The following is a 16721-nucleotide window of genomic DNA, read 5'->3' as shown; positions in this document are numbered from 1 at the left end:
AGCCCAACTCGTGAATATGATTAACAATGCATGCTGCCATGATATAAATGTCCTCAAATTCAGTTGACTGTCCGGAGATTTTCTTTTTTCCAAATGAATAATCCCACACATTGTGCATTTATAATTTAACTATTATGGCATCTTTAAATGAATTAACAAAAAGTATAAACTTTCTTTTTCATTAACATATTCAGTAGAACGAACAGACAACTCTAATTAACCAAAAATTTTATGACATCTTATCTGATGCTTCCCTTAATATTCAATAGGGAGCTTTGATTGCAAGTATTGCAAGATTGTTATTATTATGGGTTATGGCTAAATCAAACAGCATTTCTAACAACTAACAATGTTATTATCAGTAAATTGTTTGCTGACAAAGCATTCCGATAAATGAAGTTCAATTAACTACTAATTTCCAATGTAACGATGAACTAAAGTACTACTGCCATAACTTTTCTCAGTCTCTATTTTTAATAATCAAAGCTTAAGGCAGGATGTGTGCACTGTTCCTACATTTCATTAAATCATTTTCTGTTCTATGCAAAGTAGGGTAGTTTGCTGACACATAACATTCAAACCTTTATGAAAAGTGCTGCCACAATACAGAGAACCGCATTAAGCCTACGTGTTATCTCCTCTCTGCAGATTCTGCTTCACATACAGGCTGAGCACCTGTTTTGGCCTCAGAACATCCACACTGGAGCGAGCACAACGCTGTGTGTGCGTCATATATGTATGCATTTATGTGTGTAGGTACGAGACAAAAGAGAAAAATAGGAGGGAAATTGTCCACATAAGTGCCTGCATTTATGTAACCTGAATATATATAACCTCGGTCAACATGAGTGTAGTGTAGTCATACACTGCGTCAAAAGGAGCCAATTTATACACCATTGTACCGTCTAGAGAGAGAGAGATCACTTCGTCATAGTTATTAACAGAAAGTACATGTTTTTAACAGTAGCGTTAACTTGTGCATAATTGATAGACTGAATCCTCTTACGAAAAGATGCAGCTGATTCACACCAGTCACACAAGTAGACACTCCTTTTTCCCTTATAATTCAGTATGTTATCCCTCGTTTCCTCCACCCCAAGGCTCTCAGGACAGTTATTATCATGGGATTTCCATTTCCAAGCCGACTGTGGGCAGAGCAATCTGGAAGGGCATGATGCCGACAGTTTGATCAACCAAATGTTTGGGAAATGCACTTCCGCCTCAGGGGTGAGCAACATATTTCAAGATACTTTTCGCCCACATTTGTAGTTTTTCATTGAAGAATCTTTGTTTGGGACAATGTTCATAAATAAAGCAACGCTTTCTGCTTTCTGTCTCTGAGCAACACTCCTACAAACACGGAGGACATACAGTATCCAGCTGGAGGAGCAAAAACAAGTTATGTCACCATAATCGAAGTGGTTCATTAAGTCAGCAAAGACAGACGCATTAAATAGTCCCTGTCTGGCCTGGGGGCTGTGTTAAAAAAAAAATTTCACTGCGCCGGCCAGTGTTTGATCTCACGCTCTACAAAAGCGTTGCAGCGCTCGGTCGGTGCCCAGGAGCTCTGTGGTCGCTGCGATTATCAAACGACCAAACATCAGAGGAGAAAAAGTCTTCGCTGTCCTTGACTCCGACACACACTTATTGAAGGACAAAGACTGCAGGACTCTGCTTTCATGACTCTGCTTTCATGAAAAATAAATGCAGCTTCAATAGGCGCAGGTATTGAGTGTCAGTTGTTCAGCGTTGGCACAGCCGCAGTCTATGCTAAATATGAGCAGCAGTGTTAGTGAGGTCTTGTATGTTTGTGTGAATCGATGTGTTGCTGTGAAAATGAAAGCTGCAACCGAGTTCCTCGGCTCTGCGGACGTGATTACCTGCTATGTAAATGACTATATTTACAGTAGATAAGCCAGCAAGTGGCGTCGTAGACGGAGCTACAGAGATTTGACAATCAGCACACACCGACAACTCTGAAAACATTTCACGCAGCTCTCATAAATCTCAAAGTCAATCTGTTGTTTTTTGGGGGGTTTTTTCCTCCCATACCTGCCAACAAGAGCAGGAGCTCACTTTATTGTCAATTCATGCATAATCCATTCCCTGCACGCCTTATCAAAACCTGCAGACACAAATAAATCTGACCGCATTATTTACAAAGGCTAAGAACTGTCAAGGGAGTTTTCATTTCCTCCACAAGATATATGTAAAAAAAAAAACAACAACAACTCAGGAGTCAATTGATGCTCTTTTCAAAATATTTTCAAACCTTAATATATCTACCCAAACACGAGCGCTCAAGTGAAGGACCACGGTGCACAAAGTGCCCACGAGCACGAACCCAAAGAGGATTTCTAAGATGACAAATGAACTTGAGTGGAGCTGGAGCAGCGAGGCCAAACAGGGTCCAGCAACAGTTAAAGATGTGTTGCCCTCTAAAGAAGCAGCTGACAAACTCTGAATTCTAAACAGCAGAAAATTCTGCTTTTTTTCCTCGAGGCAGTAAAAGACCAGTGGTGTTGTCTAAGAGGGCCAGATGGGCCTGCGCTCTGTGACTAAACTGCATGCACACATGCACACTTGCACACACACACACCTTCAACAACCTCAAGCTGATCAGCATTCAAAGTAAGCACTCGCCTTTTTTTTTTTTGTGCTCTTCTTTTTCTACCCTCGTCATCCCTTTTCTCCACTCTGCCGATGGATCGACTGACGGAGGATGAGAATTGCTGCTGTTTATCCACTTATTCCCGAGAGGGGAAAAAAGGAGGCTCAGCCAGCAGGAGACAGACGGAAGGAGAGGATGATGCTGAGCAGAGACGCAGGGTTGGACCTTTTCACTGTTGGCAAACATGGCGGCGAGGAGACCAAATGCCCCACAGACATCACAGAGCTTAGAGTTTCACTTTTATTTGTCAACAGATTGAGGTAACCTTTCTACAACTGCTCTCAAGAGTATAAAACCCGTAATCCTGTTAACGGTGCAGTGTGGAGAAGGTGCAAAAGCTCCGTAAACTCAAAGGAGAATCCTTGGGGGGTTTTTTCCCCAACATTATCATGGCCATAGCGGCATTATGCATAATTAAAATTTTGCACAAAACAACTCTCCTTTGGCAGAGTGTGCACATCATTTATCAGGTATCACAAGAAGGTGTTTCTGTACTTCTCCAAAGCAGTGTTTACATGAATAATTTGAAATGATCAGAATGTAGCTACAACCTCATGTAAACACGATGCCCTGTGTGGAAGAATAAACAGGTGAGCCAAGTTGATCAGGAGATAAAAATCTCTAACAAATTTAGCAAAACGGTCGATAGAGACAGTTTATGTCGGCGTTTACTTTTAGCCCAGATGGAATTGAAACCGTTCAAAAGACTCCTGTAGAACTCCACTTTTCTAGGAAAACCGCAGGGAATCAAGATCAAACTTGATGTTCCAACAGCTGCAGTTCACACTTGGCATTGCAGAATCCCAACAAGGATTAAAAATGATGACTGGATGACTTCTCGATGAGTGTCTCCAAGACTGCTGCTCTTCTTAGCTGTAGTGGTCAGTATCTCTCCAAAGTGGACAAAAGAAAGAAAACAGTGAACTGGCGACATGGTCACAGGCGGCCCAGGTTCACTAATTCACTTGGTCCCTTTGGACTATTGAGAAATGCCCTCTGAGGCCACGTTTACATGGCTGGGGTTTCACAAAAATGTACATTTCCCCCTCTACGTTTACAAAAAGAAATCTTAATTAACACTGACCCACATATACACCTGGATTAGAGCTACTATGAGCATGCCAAACCTGTAGGGGGCAGTGTAACGAGAAGCATGAAGCTGTGACAGCCAATCAGAATCCTGGAAAAAAACACCACGTCACGAACTGTGATGTCAACCCCCGCCGACCCCCCTTTAGATGCAACTGGAGACAGAGTTTTTCCAGCTCTCCAGAATCCTCGTTTGTGGTGATTCGTAGCAGCATTTATGTGTAAATTCCAGGCCCACACGCAGAGAAATGTCATTGTTTTTTAAATACCCGGGTACATGTAAACCTGGCTTGAATCTGGTATGTCCCAAAAAAGTGGATTCAAAGTTACTTCTCCAGGATTCCACCTCCTTACAAATTGGTTTAACTCAAGTATGAACGTGACTCAGACCAAAGTTCTCTATACGAACCACAAACACAAAGCACATATTTGTGTGTGCTGCAGAGGAAAATCTAGCCCTGTGTTAACTTCAGTCAAATGCTTCATCATGCAGTGTGTTCAAACCTTTTGGTTTCTGGACTGCAGTGTGGACACAAATAAAAAGCACTACAATGCAACTTTTTGGCCTAATTGCTTCTTGTCAGGGGCAATTAAACAACGATCTTTTGTTCCAAACAAGCCACATTAATGGGAAATAACTCATGTTGATAAAAACCTTGACCTTTCTTGCTGTTTTGATTTTTCTTTTTTCAATTAATTTCAATATGCTTTCACGTGCATGCAATGATAAAGCATTTTTAACTTCCTCGTAAAAAAAAAAAAAAAAAAAAAACAGATGGGGAAAGCAAATGAGCGGTCACTCGCATGAGTGCACACCAGTAAAAATACACAGTGCAAGTTTACATTTTGTATCACTTTTCCTGCAAAACCATGTGAAACGTGTTGCCATACGCAGCATGAAGAAGCCTCTTAAGAACACCTGTGTTGCTGCACTCAGTGAGCCTCTATTGTGATCCGAGAAGGGCAAGGTGAGAGAGCGGGTCGTGCACATATTGTCTTAGCACCTCGCTTTGTTCCCGTGCTCAAAAACAGCTCCCTGCACTCTGAGAGCACTCCACTGCAGTGTCTGATGGCGTTGGAGCATGGCGAAAGAAAAGAGGAACAGAGGAATTCCCAAGGTGCACGAGAGGTGGAAGTGAGCTACGATACAATGGGGTTATTTTCTATTAGTTGCTGATAAATCATACATGATGACAGCAGTATATGTTTATAATAAAAAAATTTAAAAACTTGACCTTCAATATGATACCTCAATATTAAGATCAATAACGTTGAGTTTTCAGACGTGGTAATAATCATCTTCTGTATAAGCAGTGGTGGGATTAGCATGAGAGTTAAGCTTTTTATTTGACTATATTTTCTGAATACTAACTATATCGACTGGAATGAATTAGTAATGAAATCACCAAAGATTAGAACAACAGGTATTGGTTGTTCTGGTTGATTTTGTCAATCGAGTCACCAAGGACTTTGTGTGCGGTGCCAACATGAAACAGCAAAACCAGATCGCCCAGAGGTGGTTCAGGGCAAAAATGAAAGAGCTGCTTGGACTTGAACTGAGCTCGTTAGATGAACAACTTCAACTCAAGCCACAGGCAGCGCAGAAATAATTTGTTTTCAAGGAAAAAAAAAAAGGTTGCAAATGAAGAATTTATGTTGTTGCGCTGGGATTGGCACCTCTGGCAATGAAAAATTAACTTTTGATTGTTCCCTGGCAGGACACCAGGGACAACATTCTTCATTTTCTGCTCCTCAGAAGTCAACCCAGCATTTTGTCATTTAAAATTAATAACATGTTTGTTGCGTCTATGTTTCATTGACATTTCCATTCAATGGATTTTCAGCTTTTCAGTCTATTTAACGAAGCGCTTTTCTTCAACTATTTATTAGGCAACTGGCTGTATTTGGAAATTTCAGCCATTTCTTCCTATAACCTTAAATCTAAAGATAAGTTAATAATTAAAATGATGCAGGACAAAAATAGGCATACCTTGCATTAAAAGTTAAAAGCTCCTGCTTCATACTTCTCTCTTTGACACCATATATTATGATATGAACACCAAACTACTACACATATATACCCATTTTAAGCCTAAACCCAGTGCTTGATGCACTAAGTCAGATCCTGTCTACTTTCTTGCAACTAAGCAATTATATTCTGCCCCAGAAATAATAAGTATATTAATGTAAAAAAGAAGAAATGTTCAAATGTTCACAGATCTTTTCACAGAAAGTGAGATTTATCTACTCTATATAGAGTTATTTTTAAGATACAAGAAATTCAATTTATTATTTTGGTCAAATTGCCATCAAACACAAATGGAAAAATAAGTATGCTTACTTCTTATAAATGTACAAATTATCCCATGTCTAATAGATTCAATGAAAACTCTTCTCATTAGATAACAATTTAAAAACATTTTGTTATAGTTATTTTTTATATTTATTTACGGGTGACAGATGGGAACGATGTGTTATAGCATACTGTGGCAGTTTTATCTTGTCATTGTATGAATGAGTCTCAACATGAAACTGAGACTTGTTTGCCATAGTAAACAGAGGAGAGTATGTCTTATATTTCTTATATTAGTACTTAGATATGAATAAAAATGTTTGTTTTGATAAATTAAGAACCTGTCTGGGAAGAATTTCTTGATGATTTACAGATGAATGAATGTATGTTATTGATGCAGAGACATAATAGTTCATTTCCTGAAAGGATTCATGTTGTCATGGTGACAAAGGCATCACAGCTTGGTACAAGGTATTGGACAGCATGTGACGACTTCATTTACTCCTTGAGGACAAGATTGGCGCTTCCAAAAACGGTTCAGTCAAATTAACATACACATCTGTCACATTTGGCTATCTGCTGAAAGAACGTCTCTCAGCTGATAAAACGGCCTCCGACTCACAGCGACGTGTGGATCACCTCTGAAAATGCTGGGTCACAAATATGCCATATGTGTAATATTGAATCTGCAAAATGACTGTCTGAAACAAGGATCTGAAGCATCTCTGTGGGACACATCTGCAGAATGAAAACTGAAGAATGAATCCACTCTATATTCCTTCGCCGCGTGACCCAATTCATCCGTTAACTCTTCACCTACCTGTTTGTCCTTGTCCTTGTCCTTGTCCTTGGCCTTCCCACTGCCTGACACCCGTGATGAGGTGACATCGCGGGGGATGACAGAGATTTGGTGCAGTGGCATGTTCATCCCAGCAGAGCCGACCGGGGGCACTCAGACAAAAACTTCCTGTCCCGCTGCCAGAGCAAAGGGCATGATGGTCCTAACCGCAACACCTCGCCCTGCACCACCCTGCAGGGGACACAAACCACATAAGATGTTATTGACATACAGCTGAAATTCAGCTTAAAAAAAAAAATAAAAGATTAAGAAGCAAGTGACAGTCGTGAAGTGGTACAGCTGTGTGTCCAATACTGAAGTGTATTTTTTCATTTGGTCTGCTCATCACCAGATTGACTCTTTCTGATGCTTCACACTTTTTCAGTTCAGACATCAAATCGATTAAATTCAATTTCAGAGAGCAGCTCATCAACCTCTGTCGAGACAAGCGAAGAAAAATACTGAAAGCTTGTGTGTTGACCAAACTGTAAGATCTCTTCTTGGATGTGAAAATGTTGTCAGTAATTTGTAATGGTATCCATATTCTAACCCTCTGTGGTACGATGGTGCCCTCAGGCAACACACACATTTTTGGCTCGTCAAATCTCCACAGTGCATCCATTTGAATTACGCAATGCTTTAAAAGGCGAGGGAAGACCACAGGGAACCAATAACTACGTTATAATTTCACACATGACTTTCAGGAAGTCATATTGACTTTCTCAAAGTCAAGCTTTGCTATTTTGCAGCACAAAATGGGTCTAAAAAAAGTAATTTCCCGGCCTTTTTCAATCTGTAAAAAATAAAAAAATAAAAAAAATAAAATAGATATATACACACATACATACATGCACACTGATAGGGGAGTAGTAAACCTCACTTTTTGATAGTTTCATGTGATGCATTTTTTAATTGTGATGCCTACAGTCAACATTCAGTCAACATTCAGACAACAGATCCCTTAAAAAAATTGTTAGTTACATAGTTTTCAAATGAAAAATGGCAAGTAAGTTAAGCCTGCTGAAGCTACTGCATATCTTACACAACTTTTTTCATTTATGGATCATTATGACACAGCCAAAAAATGTATGTTTATTTAGTCTATTTTAATCCATATAAAATATTTTTTCCTTAATTTGCATCATGATGTCAACCACAGAGGGAAACACAACATTGTACTTTTCATTTCTCATTTTGAGGTTGAAGCCAAGAATAATAAAGTGCAAACTGAAATCAAGATGTCAAAAAGTATGTTCACAAGGGATGCATGTTGCTTATTTGTCTTGCGGCTATGGCAAGACAAATAAACATCTGCCCCCTTGTTAAGTCACTCAGCACTAAATATTAGTTTCTACATGTTTTATTAATGTAGAAGACACTGCTGAACTCTCATCCATTCCGAAACAACACATCTTGTCATCAAAATCAATATGCTGCCACTCAACATTGTTGAAAGTGAGGGCTACAGGAAGTTAATGGAATGTGTCAAATAAAGACTATGTGACAGGATGAAAAACAGTGTGATGTGCTTCAACAGCATTTTAAATTGTGAAAACTTTGGACTGTTTTCAGAGCATTTCTTTTCTTTTTAAACAGTCTTTATTCAATTTTGTGTTGAATTGACAGAGAATTAGTCACCAGGAACATCTCTAAGAAAATTCAAAGGTCTTTGTAAATTTTACAGGATTTTGCGCTTTTCTACCTCAGGCCTTCCCCTCTACAGTACAAAAACTTTAATCTCTCTGGAGACTCAAAAAGGTTGAATCCTGTGATTTTCCACAACAGAGAGGTTATCCCTGCCATGTGTAATACACAGTCACAGAGGTGTGCAGAAACCTGGATTCAGAGCAGTGTGTTTCACAGCAGAGAGCGTGAGAGGTGTGATTGTGATTCCCCGTCAGTCTTTGACAGATTCAGACAGACAGAGACGTGAAGCAGCTGCAGTTGCAACAGCAGTACGACGCCGTCCTGGAGAGTTACACAAGAGGTTCTACAAATGGGGTCACTTTAACTTCACTTAATGCAGCCATCTGTATTGCCACTGACAGCAATTAAGCTTTAGCGCCTTCGCACTACGAAGCTTTAGCTCTGTGTGTGTGTATGTGTGTGTGTGTGTGTGCACAGGATGTCTGCCAAGCACAACCCCGTAACCTCCACAGCATTAGGATAATAAGAAACCATAAAGTAAGCAGACAAACTGGGGCGTACAATGGCAGTGATCGGAGACCATAGCCGGTGTCGAGTTTGGGTTGGCTGGTGTTGCAGGTGTGTTGTTGGGAATCAGAATCCAACGCAGGTTCACAGATTGTGAAGCCGGCCAGCACAGCCAGAGCTGTCACTTCAGCTCATCGCTGTACCAGACTATCTCTGAGAAGTATTCATTAAGATGGAGGGGTGATTACGCTCATATCAGCCCACGCATGCACCACCAGTGGTTATATCAGCTTATTGTGCAACAGCTGGCAGTTTTAGCTTCATGCCAATAGACTGTATGTCCATTTGTCACTGCACTGCATTTTGAGAAATCAGAGCTGGACAATGAAAGAGAAAACATTCCCACATCATGCAAAACATCACGTTGTGCTGGTTTCTTCCTGATCAGACATTGAACAAGGACAATGTTGGTTTGATTTGGAAAGAAAAAGGGCAAGAAAGACAATAAGACTGAGCAAGCTAACAAATCCATCTTCAATTCTGGCTTCGGGAGGATCTGGGATCATGTGCAGATGCTATAGATAGCCAAGATTGCTGTGCAAAGCATTATGGGATTGATGACAATCAGATGATATTCTGACCATATGAACATGAAGATTCAACCACAATTCTTGTGGATGTATTTCATTCTATATTGTACAATATCGAATGGTGACGGTCAAAATGAGGTATTGTTAGAGCAAATTTCTATTTGATATGTTACTGGCCACTTTTAATTGTTGAACTTTCATTAGCCTGTTTATACATCTATAAAGGCAAACTCAGGTGAAAACATGAAATAATAAAGAGAGGTTATAATTAATATATCAGTCTAATACTGATACATTGCGGAAATTATCAATTTCAATACCAAATAAAAACGGAGGCATTGGGGAATAACAAAGCTCCATGCAGGTATGACAAGTGACCAAATGTGGCAGAGGCAAAACTAAATTTCATTACAAATCAACACAAACATAGTGCCCCACTGTTTGTTAATACTGGCATACAAACATTTAGCGCAGGCACATTTGCATTTTATGATGTTATATTTGTGCCTTAATGGCAAAATTTGCAATGAAACATTGGAGGATTTTTTAGCAAAAGAAGCAATTTGTCCGTCTGTAGCATCATCATCACAATACATGCTGAAGAAAACCAAGGTTTTTCCTGTTTCATTACACAGCCTGATGGAAGAAGGTCATTGAATTAAAGTTATGCAGAAACGAGGTCAATTCAATACCACAATGTGGAAAAATTGAAACTGTGAAAACAAGTGCTTTCGAGACAAAATTTTTTAGTTTTGAGCTGCTGAATCACACACCACAAAATTGTTTCTGTGCTGTGAAACATAAAAACAAAGTACACAGTGCAGCCTCCCAGAGGGAACAAAAAGCATTTATATTTGACGATTCAGTGCACAATTTGCCGAGCTCTTGCAGGAGGCGGCATGCCCTTTACCATATGTGGAGGTCGTCATGGTGGAGCGTTTCAGACGCTGCAGCATGGATGACTCACCTCTTTCAATTGATCCTTAACCCAAACTTGAAGCTCCACTTCACATCTAAAAGTCTATTTTTCGATTGTAGTGCGTCGGCTTGAAGCGCTTCCCATTTGTACAATGGAAATCATCAATGAAAATCTAGAATGGCCTGTTTTTATTCATTTAGAGGCTGAATGAGCTCTCGTACTCTCCGCACACAGTCCTTCCTTCCTCCAATTGAAAACAATCAGTCTTTATTATCTCTTAAATCAAGTGGATAATATGCCTTATACGCATGAATAGTTCAGTCATTTAAGCTCTTTTGGTAATTTCATATGTTTATTATCAGCCATTATACAGCCATGCTGTGAGTCAACGAACTATAGCTGAAGAACACAGGTCACGCTGATGAGCCGAGAGCACTTGGAGTCAGATCGTGTGTAGATGTGTGCGTGTGTGTGTGCAGGAATAATGACATAAAGTAAATGAGTGTAGGTCAGCAGCAAAGTTACAGCCCGAGGGAGTCATCACATGGAAATATCATTAAAGCTCCTGCTGGATTTCAGTTGCAAATATCTGCATCAACTACAAATCATTTTGTGTCATTTCCTGAGCCGAAATTAGAAAATAGAAGACGTTACATGTGCAAAGGCGCAATTCACTTAAATGTTTCCAATGGACCAAAAAACCAAGAACAAATAATCCGTAGCCGCGGCCACAACACAGACTGCTGCTGCACCAATGAGCTCATTACTATACATACAAAGAGCAACAACTGCAGTAAACCTCCCTCCCCAAACTCCACTCCTAATTAGGATTGTGTTTCAAGCCTAAGGTCTTTGCTGGTCAGAGAGCAAGTACTAATGGGAGACGAAATGAATCGGACAGGACGACACTGGCCACACATACAGTATCTAGCAACATCCAGTCCAGTCCAGTGCGCCAACATGAATATTATTAGGATTAATAAAGCTAAACCCATTCTGTCAATCAAGCTATCAGAAGGTTCCTTTGAATGTGTAGCAAGGCCATTCCCAGCGTGTGTGTGTGTGTGTGTGTGTGTGTGTGTGTGTGTGTGTGTGTGTGTGTGTGTGTGTGTGTGTGTGTGTGTGTGTGTGTGTGTGTGTGTGTGTGTGTGTGTCTCCTCCAGGCCGTCTGCCAGTCAAAGAGTTCACCGCAACAATATTAAATGCTACAAATCCAGCAGCACTCCAACCAATCTCAGGCCTCCTGTGGCTCCAATTTAAAGCTGACCTGTTGCCATGGCAGCAGCTCCAGGGGTCACATGAAGCTGTTAAGGGGACGATAGCTCAGGATAAATGGATGCACAGACTGGCTGGTTATAAGACTGCTGAAGTAAAACTCAAGTGTGGTTTTCAGCAGACACCTGCTGTTTATAAATTATTTTTGTAAGTTTGAACTTTGTGTCCACCTTGTAACTAGTGATTTACTAAAGTAGTTTTCTCATTAAAAGATAATGATATAGATAAGTGGCAATAATGCTATCAATGTCCAGTCAGGGAAAAACAAAAACTGCATTAGAAGGTTTGAAGAAGAGAAAGGCTTTCCCTTGTAATAATCACAGTAAACAATTGATTGACAACATGCAATGAAACATGTGCAAAAATAGAACACAAAAAAAAGAATGGTAACCGAGCAGCAGTAAGACATTAAAAAGCTTAATTAACTACCAACTAATGAGTCTGACTTTTTTCTTGAATTTGAAATGTCAAGTCTTTCCCAGTTTTTTTATAGCTCAAGGACAATTTGATCGTTTGTTAACCAGTTTTGCATGCTACAAATGCTTAATATATATTTGATACACACTTTTTGCAATTGTGAAACAATCATATTATATAAATTATATGACGTACCATATATTGACCTAAGGGCTTCACACGCCCAATCACATTCACACACACTTCACCATGCAAGGTGGTTGACCTCCATTTGTAACAATCTGGGGTTCGATGTCTCACTCAAGGGCACTTCAACATATGGACGGGACAAGATGGGGGATCAAAGCCACAACCTTGCAAGCAAAAGACAACCTGCGAGCTGTTAAGAGCAGCCATCTCTCTTTCCTGGACACTGAAGAAGCAAGAAAAAAACTATTCTAAAAGTGGTTTCAAGGCCCATCTCACCGCCCATTTCTTGATGACCGCTCACCTGCCAGAGGCCGCTCCTAACCGAGGGAGATCCATACTGAGAGACGAGGTCATCCAAATATTATCTCATATTAAGTCAATTTATTGTAAAGAAAGACAATTGCCCCCTTCCCCTGCAGCTCTTCCCCTCCGTGCTTCCGTGCCAGGTAAATCACAGGCCTGTCTCCTCTGCGTTCTGCTCAGCTGAGCTCTGCTGTTATTCAGTTTGCCAAGAGGCCCTTCTGTGTCCCTGCTGTCAGATCAGACCTGAGATATGGCCGAGAGCCCGTCCTCCCGTTCTGATGCGCAACCAGGCAGAAAACCTCAGCTGTGTATCAATCAATCTCAACACCACTGTAGTACAGCCTATAGTTTAGATTTAAAGAGGTGCCCTCCCAGAGGAACGGCGGCTAACAATAGGGCTACAGCACCAATCAGAGAAAACTACTGTATTCTTGATTTCAAGCAAGTTGAATTCATGAATTTCACAGCTCTGTTAGAAATGGAAGAATTTGTTCTGCATTTTAAAGTGCGATTTTATGTGGATAGTACATCATAACGCAACACGATTTTAACACCGTGTGAGGAAGATGAAGCACTGATGGGACAGTATAGTGGCCACAGCAGTAATGCAGGCAAATGTGTGGTGTTCCTAATTAAGACAGTTCTCAGGATTTTTAGTGGCACAGATGTATTCAGCGTTCACTTGGCAAGTACAGAACAACGCATGAAAATGTAATTTTTTGCTTTGATTGCTGTTCCCTCCGGGGATGCGTCACTTTGTCCCCGAATCCCTTTATGAGACGAGCGACTTTACAAAAAAAAGGGGGGGGTGGAAAGAAATGCTACAAATTTGGCTTAATGTTGGACTGATGCCTCTGCAGAAAAATAGGAGTCAGTCGAGAGAAGGCAGGCATTAATTTCATCATGGTGCAGATGCTATAACAGTGTTGGCAGCAGTGACTGGACTTAATGCTGCGCCAGAAATCAGACACTCACCAGTCGACACATAGATTAAAAGAGCATCAGTAAATTCTAATGGACTCTTTGGATAAAGCCTCCTACCGTTCACACTCACACTCACACACACACACACACACCCACACAAAATGCATCAAATACATCAAATCCGGCACTGCAGTTTTAGATAAACTCTTAAACAAATCTGACAATTTAACTCTCATATCTTCACTGAAAATTAGATGTTATAATTTCATAAATTTGCACAAATACAAAGTGACGTGTGGCATTGGGATCGACAACTGGTGATTACCTTAAACAATTTTTCATAACGTCCTGGGAATAAATTATCAGAATTTTTCAGGATCATTGTTATTTCAAATGCAGCTACATCATTTATCAGTACTGGTATAGTGTGAATATCACTGTGGCTTCTTCTCCAGCTCCCAGGTCTCCACAACTATTTGCTCTATAAGCTGGATTAATCAAAAGCATATATATTACTTAGGTTCACAGCATCTATAATGCTTATTAGCTGTAACATTTCATTAAATGCCAAAAAGCCCCACTCTGGATGACGTTCATTGCGTAGTTGGGCAAATGTAAACTCTGAACAGACGTGCAAGATGAACAATCTTGACTGAAAAACCACAGGAGCTGCAGCTAACTAAATTATTTGGTATCACTATTATTTTACTGCACTCTTCCGAGAAGGTGTGAAGGACCAGAGCAGGAATAGACAAACTGCGTCCTTTGTGTCCACGTTAAAGGCAGTCCTTGAAACTTTCTTCTCAGCAAATCTGAGAGTGCAAAACAAAGGATGGAGGATTCCTTATCTTACAGTTTATGTTTCATTTCAAGTGCAAGACCAGACACATTAACTCTGCTCTGGATACACCGAAGTGGGTCATTCAAAGTTGAACTAAATATTTAATTCAAACAATTCTTTCAAGGAATCCGTTCATTCTCTCTCTCTTCCTGTCCCCAAAACGCTGTGTTCAATGATGTCAATGTAGACATCAACACATGTGTATAGATTTTGAAACTGTGGTGTAATCGGTGCAGACAAAACTATTACATATTTTAAAGGGGAAAAGAACATAAAAAAAAAGAAGAGTGTGGTTTTTTGTGTCATTTGTGAAGCAGTGGCCTCCTTTGTACAGGACGTTTGTGTCAATGAAATGTTTTGTGCAATACATGAATTATTGTGTCACATATTTCCTTCAGAGCAGAAATTTGACACCTGTCCCAACATGGACATTCAAATTAAAATCACTTTAGGTTTGGGACCATATTACAGTGAAACAATGTTCAAACTGTCAAATCAAATCTTGATCTTCTCATTGTGAAAGTGACAGTGCTCACCATCACACTACCGTTTGCAGCCCAAACGAGATCATCATTTACACGTTTAAATTATTAAGAAAGCGTTCACCCATAAAGTTTGTGAAAAAAGAAAAGAAAAAAACCTTTCTGGGAACATGCCGAGTAAACAAACCCACAAATTAAAATGATGCATCTTTTGGTGTAACTTTTTTAAAGCACATTTTAAATCTTTCAGGGCTTCATATAATCCTGGAAACACAGAATTCTAAGAATTCACACCTAATGAGGGATCATTTTCCCTAGGCATTTTCAGGACTTTCCGATGAGTCACTCTTGTTTACAGGAATAATTTGCAGAGACTTCCTCCTCTTTATCCAGCTCAAGAAACCTTATAAAGATTTCCCCAAATATACTTGAATCTTTACTTTTCATCTTCACGCAGGTTTTACAAAAAGAAGGAACCGAAACGTGCTAATGAGCTATAGAGTTGTTGACAGGGAGAATTTATTCCCGACTAACACAAACACCTCACTGAAATACTGACTGGTGACAACAATCATAATATATTCCGTTTAGAGGAAGCATTTTACAATGCCGGGGAAAAAACCTTTTATCACAAGACAAAAAGAAAATGCAGAGTGACAACGAGTGCTAATGACTGCATTTCTAACTTGGTTGGAAGTTGGCAGATGTCCTCAAGTACAAAATGATCTTTAACTCTGTCTCTTTACTCTTTTCATTAAGATTGAGCTATGCAAAGAGCATTCAGGTAAAACGCCTGGCATTTTGTGAAAATGAAGCTTGTGGATTTCCAGCTCAGGGAAACTTGTGCCAACAGCAGATTATCAGCTTTAGCCTGCGAGTAATTGATGTTAATTCCTCTAAGGCCTTCCAAGCTGAAATTTTGGTTAATATGTATTGTTGAGAACATTAGGCTTGCCCTCTGAATTGCAGTGTTTTCACCATTTCTTCCACTCAATAGAGTGATGCCAGTTTTGGTTAATTATAATCTATAAGGTTTTCTATTTCAAATGAATGCATGAGATGCCGCACCTCAATTGTAGATACATCTTATATTTAAACATGTTTCTGACAGTAAACTCCACAGAATTAAGGGCATAATTCAACCACAGGAGCTGCAAATAAACAGCATTTAATCAAACTAAAAATAAATAAATAAATAAAAACTGAAGGGGAAAATATCAACGCATGACTGACTCACAGAAGCCTTGATAAGAGCTTTGACAAGATGTTCTTCAAGACTTTGTGTGTGATGACAGGATAAGAGAAAGAGTAAACAGAGTGGATACAGTACGAGCTGGACGGGCACTGATTCTGCTAGAAAAGCAGAATTAAATATCTGGAAAGGGGGAAAAAGAGGCTTACATAAAAGTGCAGGCACGTCAGAAATCCAGAAAAATCAGACAGGAAATGAAACTGTAAGACAGAAGAGTCACTCACGTTATAGATATACTTTACAAGATGCAGAGAGCTCTTGAAATCTCACAGTAACGGTAAATGAAGAAGCAGAATAGAGGAAGCCAGAGCTTCTATCTTTAGTGTGTGCAGGCAGATTTGAATATTGACTTTCAGTTTCACTTTTTGTCAGCACATGTTGAAATAACAGTCACTTCCAACATCAAAACAATAGATTGAGCATGTGCACTGGAGTCTCTTACAAGAAAACCAAAACCTGAGAAACCTGCTTTCACAAATGCACA

General features: G+C 39.8%; 1 protein-coding gene across 2 annotated transcripts in view; it reads right to left on the bottom strand.

Annotated features, from left to right (window-relative positions):
- The window catches only part of marchf8 (membrane-associated ring finger (C3HC4) 8), an 88862-nt gene that overhangs the window by 58453 nt on the left and 13688 nt on the right, over positions 1-16721 (bottom strand). For both annotated transcript variants that reach the window (XM_080507036.1, XM_080507035.1), the window contains exon 2: positions 6874-7083. In XM_080507036.1, the coding sequence (XP_080363162.1) occupies positions 6874-6981 (108 nt within the window). In that variant the 5' untranslated portion in view covers positions 6982-7083. The remainder of the gene's footprint in view (positions 1-6873; positions 7084-16721) is intronic.

Source organism: Blennius ocellaris (assembly GCF_963422515.1).
Source record: "Blennius ocellaris genome assembly, chromosome: 13".
Taxonomy (NCBI): Eukaryota; Metazoa; Chordata; class Actinopteri; order Blenniiformes; family Blenniidae; genus Blennius; species Blennius ocellaris.
This window is presented reverse-complemented; position numbering and strand designations above follow the sequence as displayed.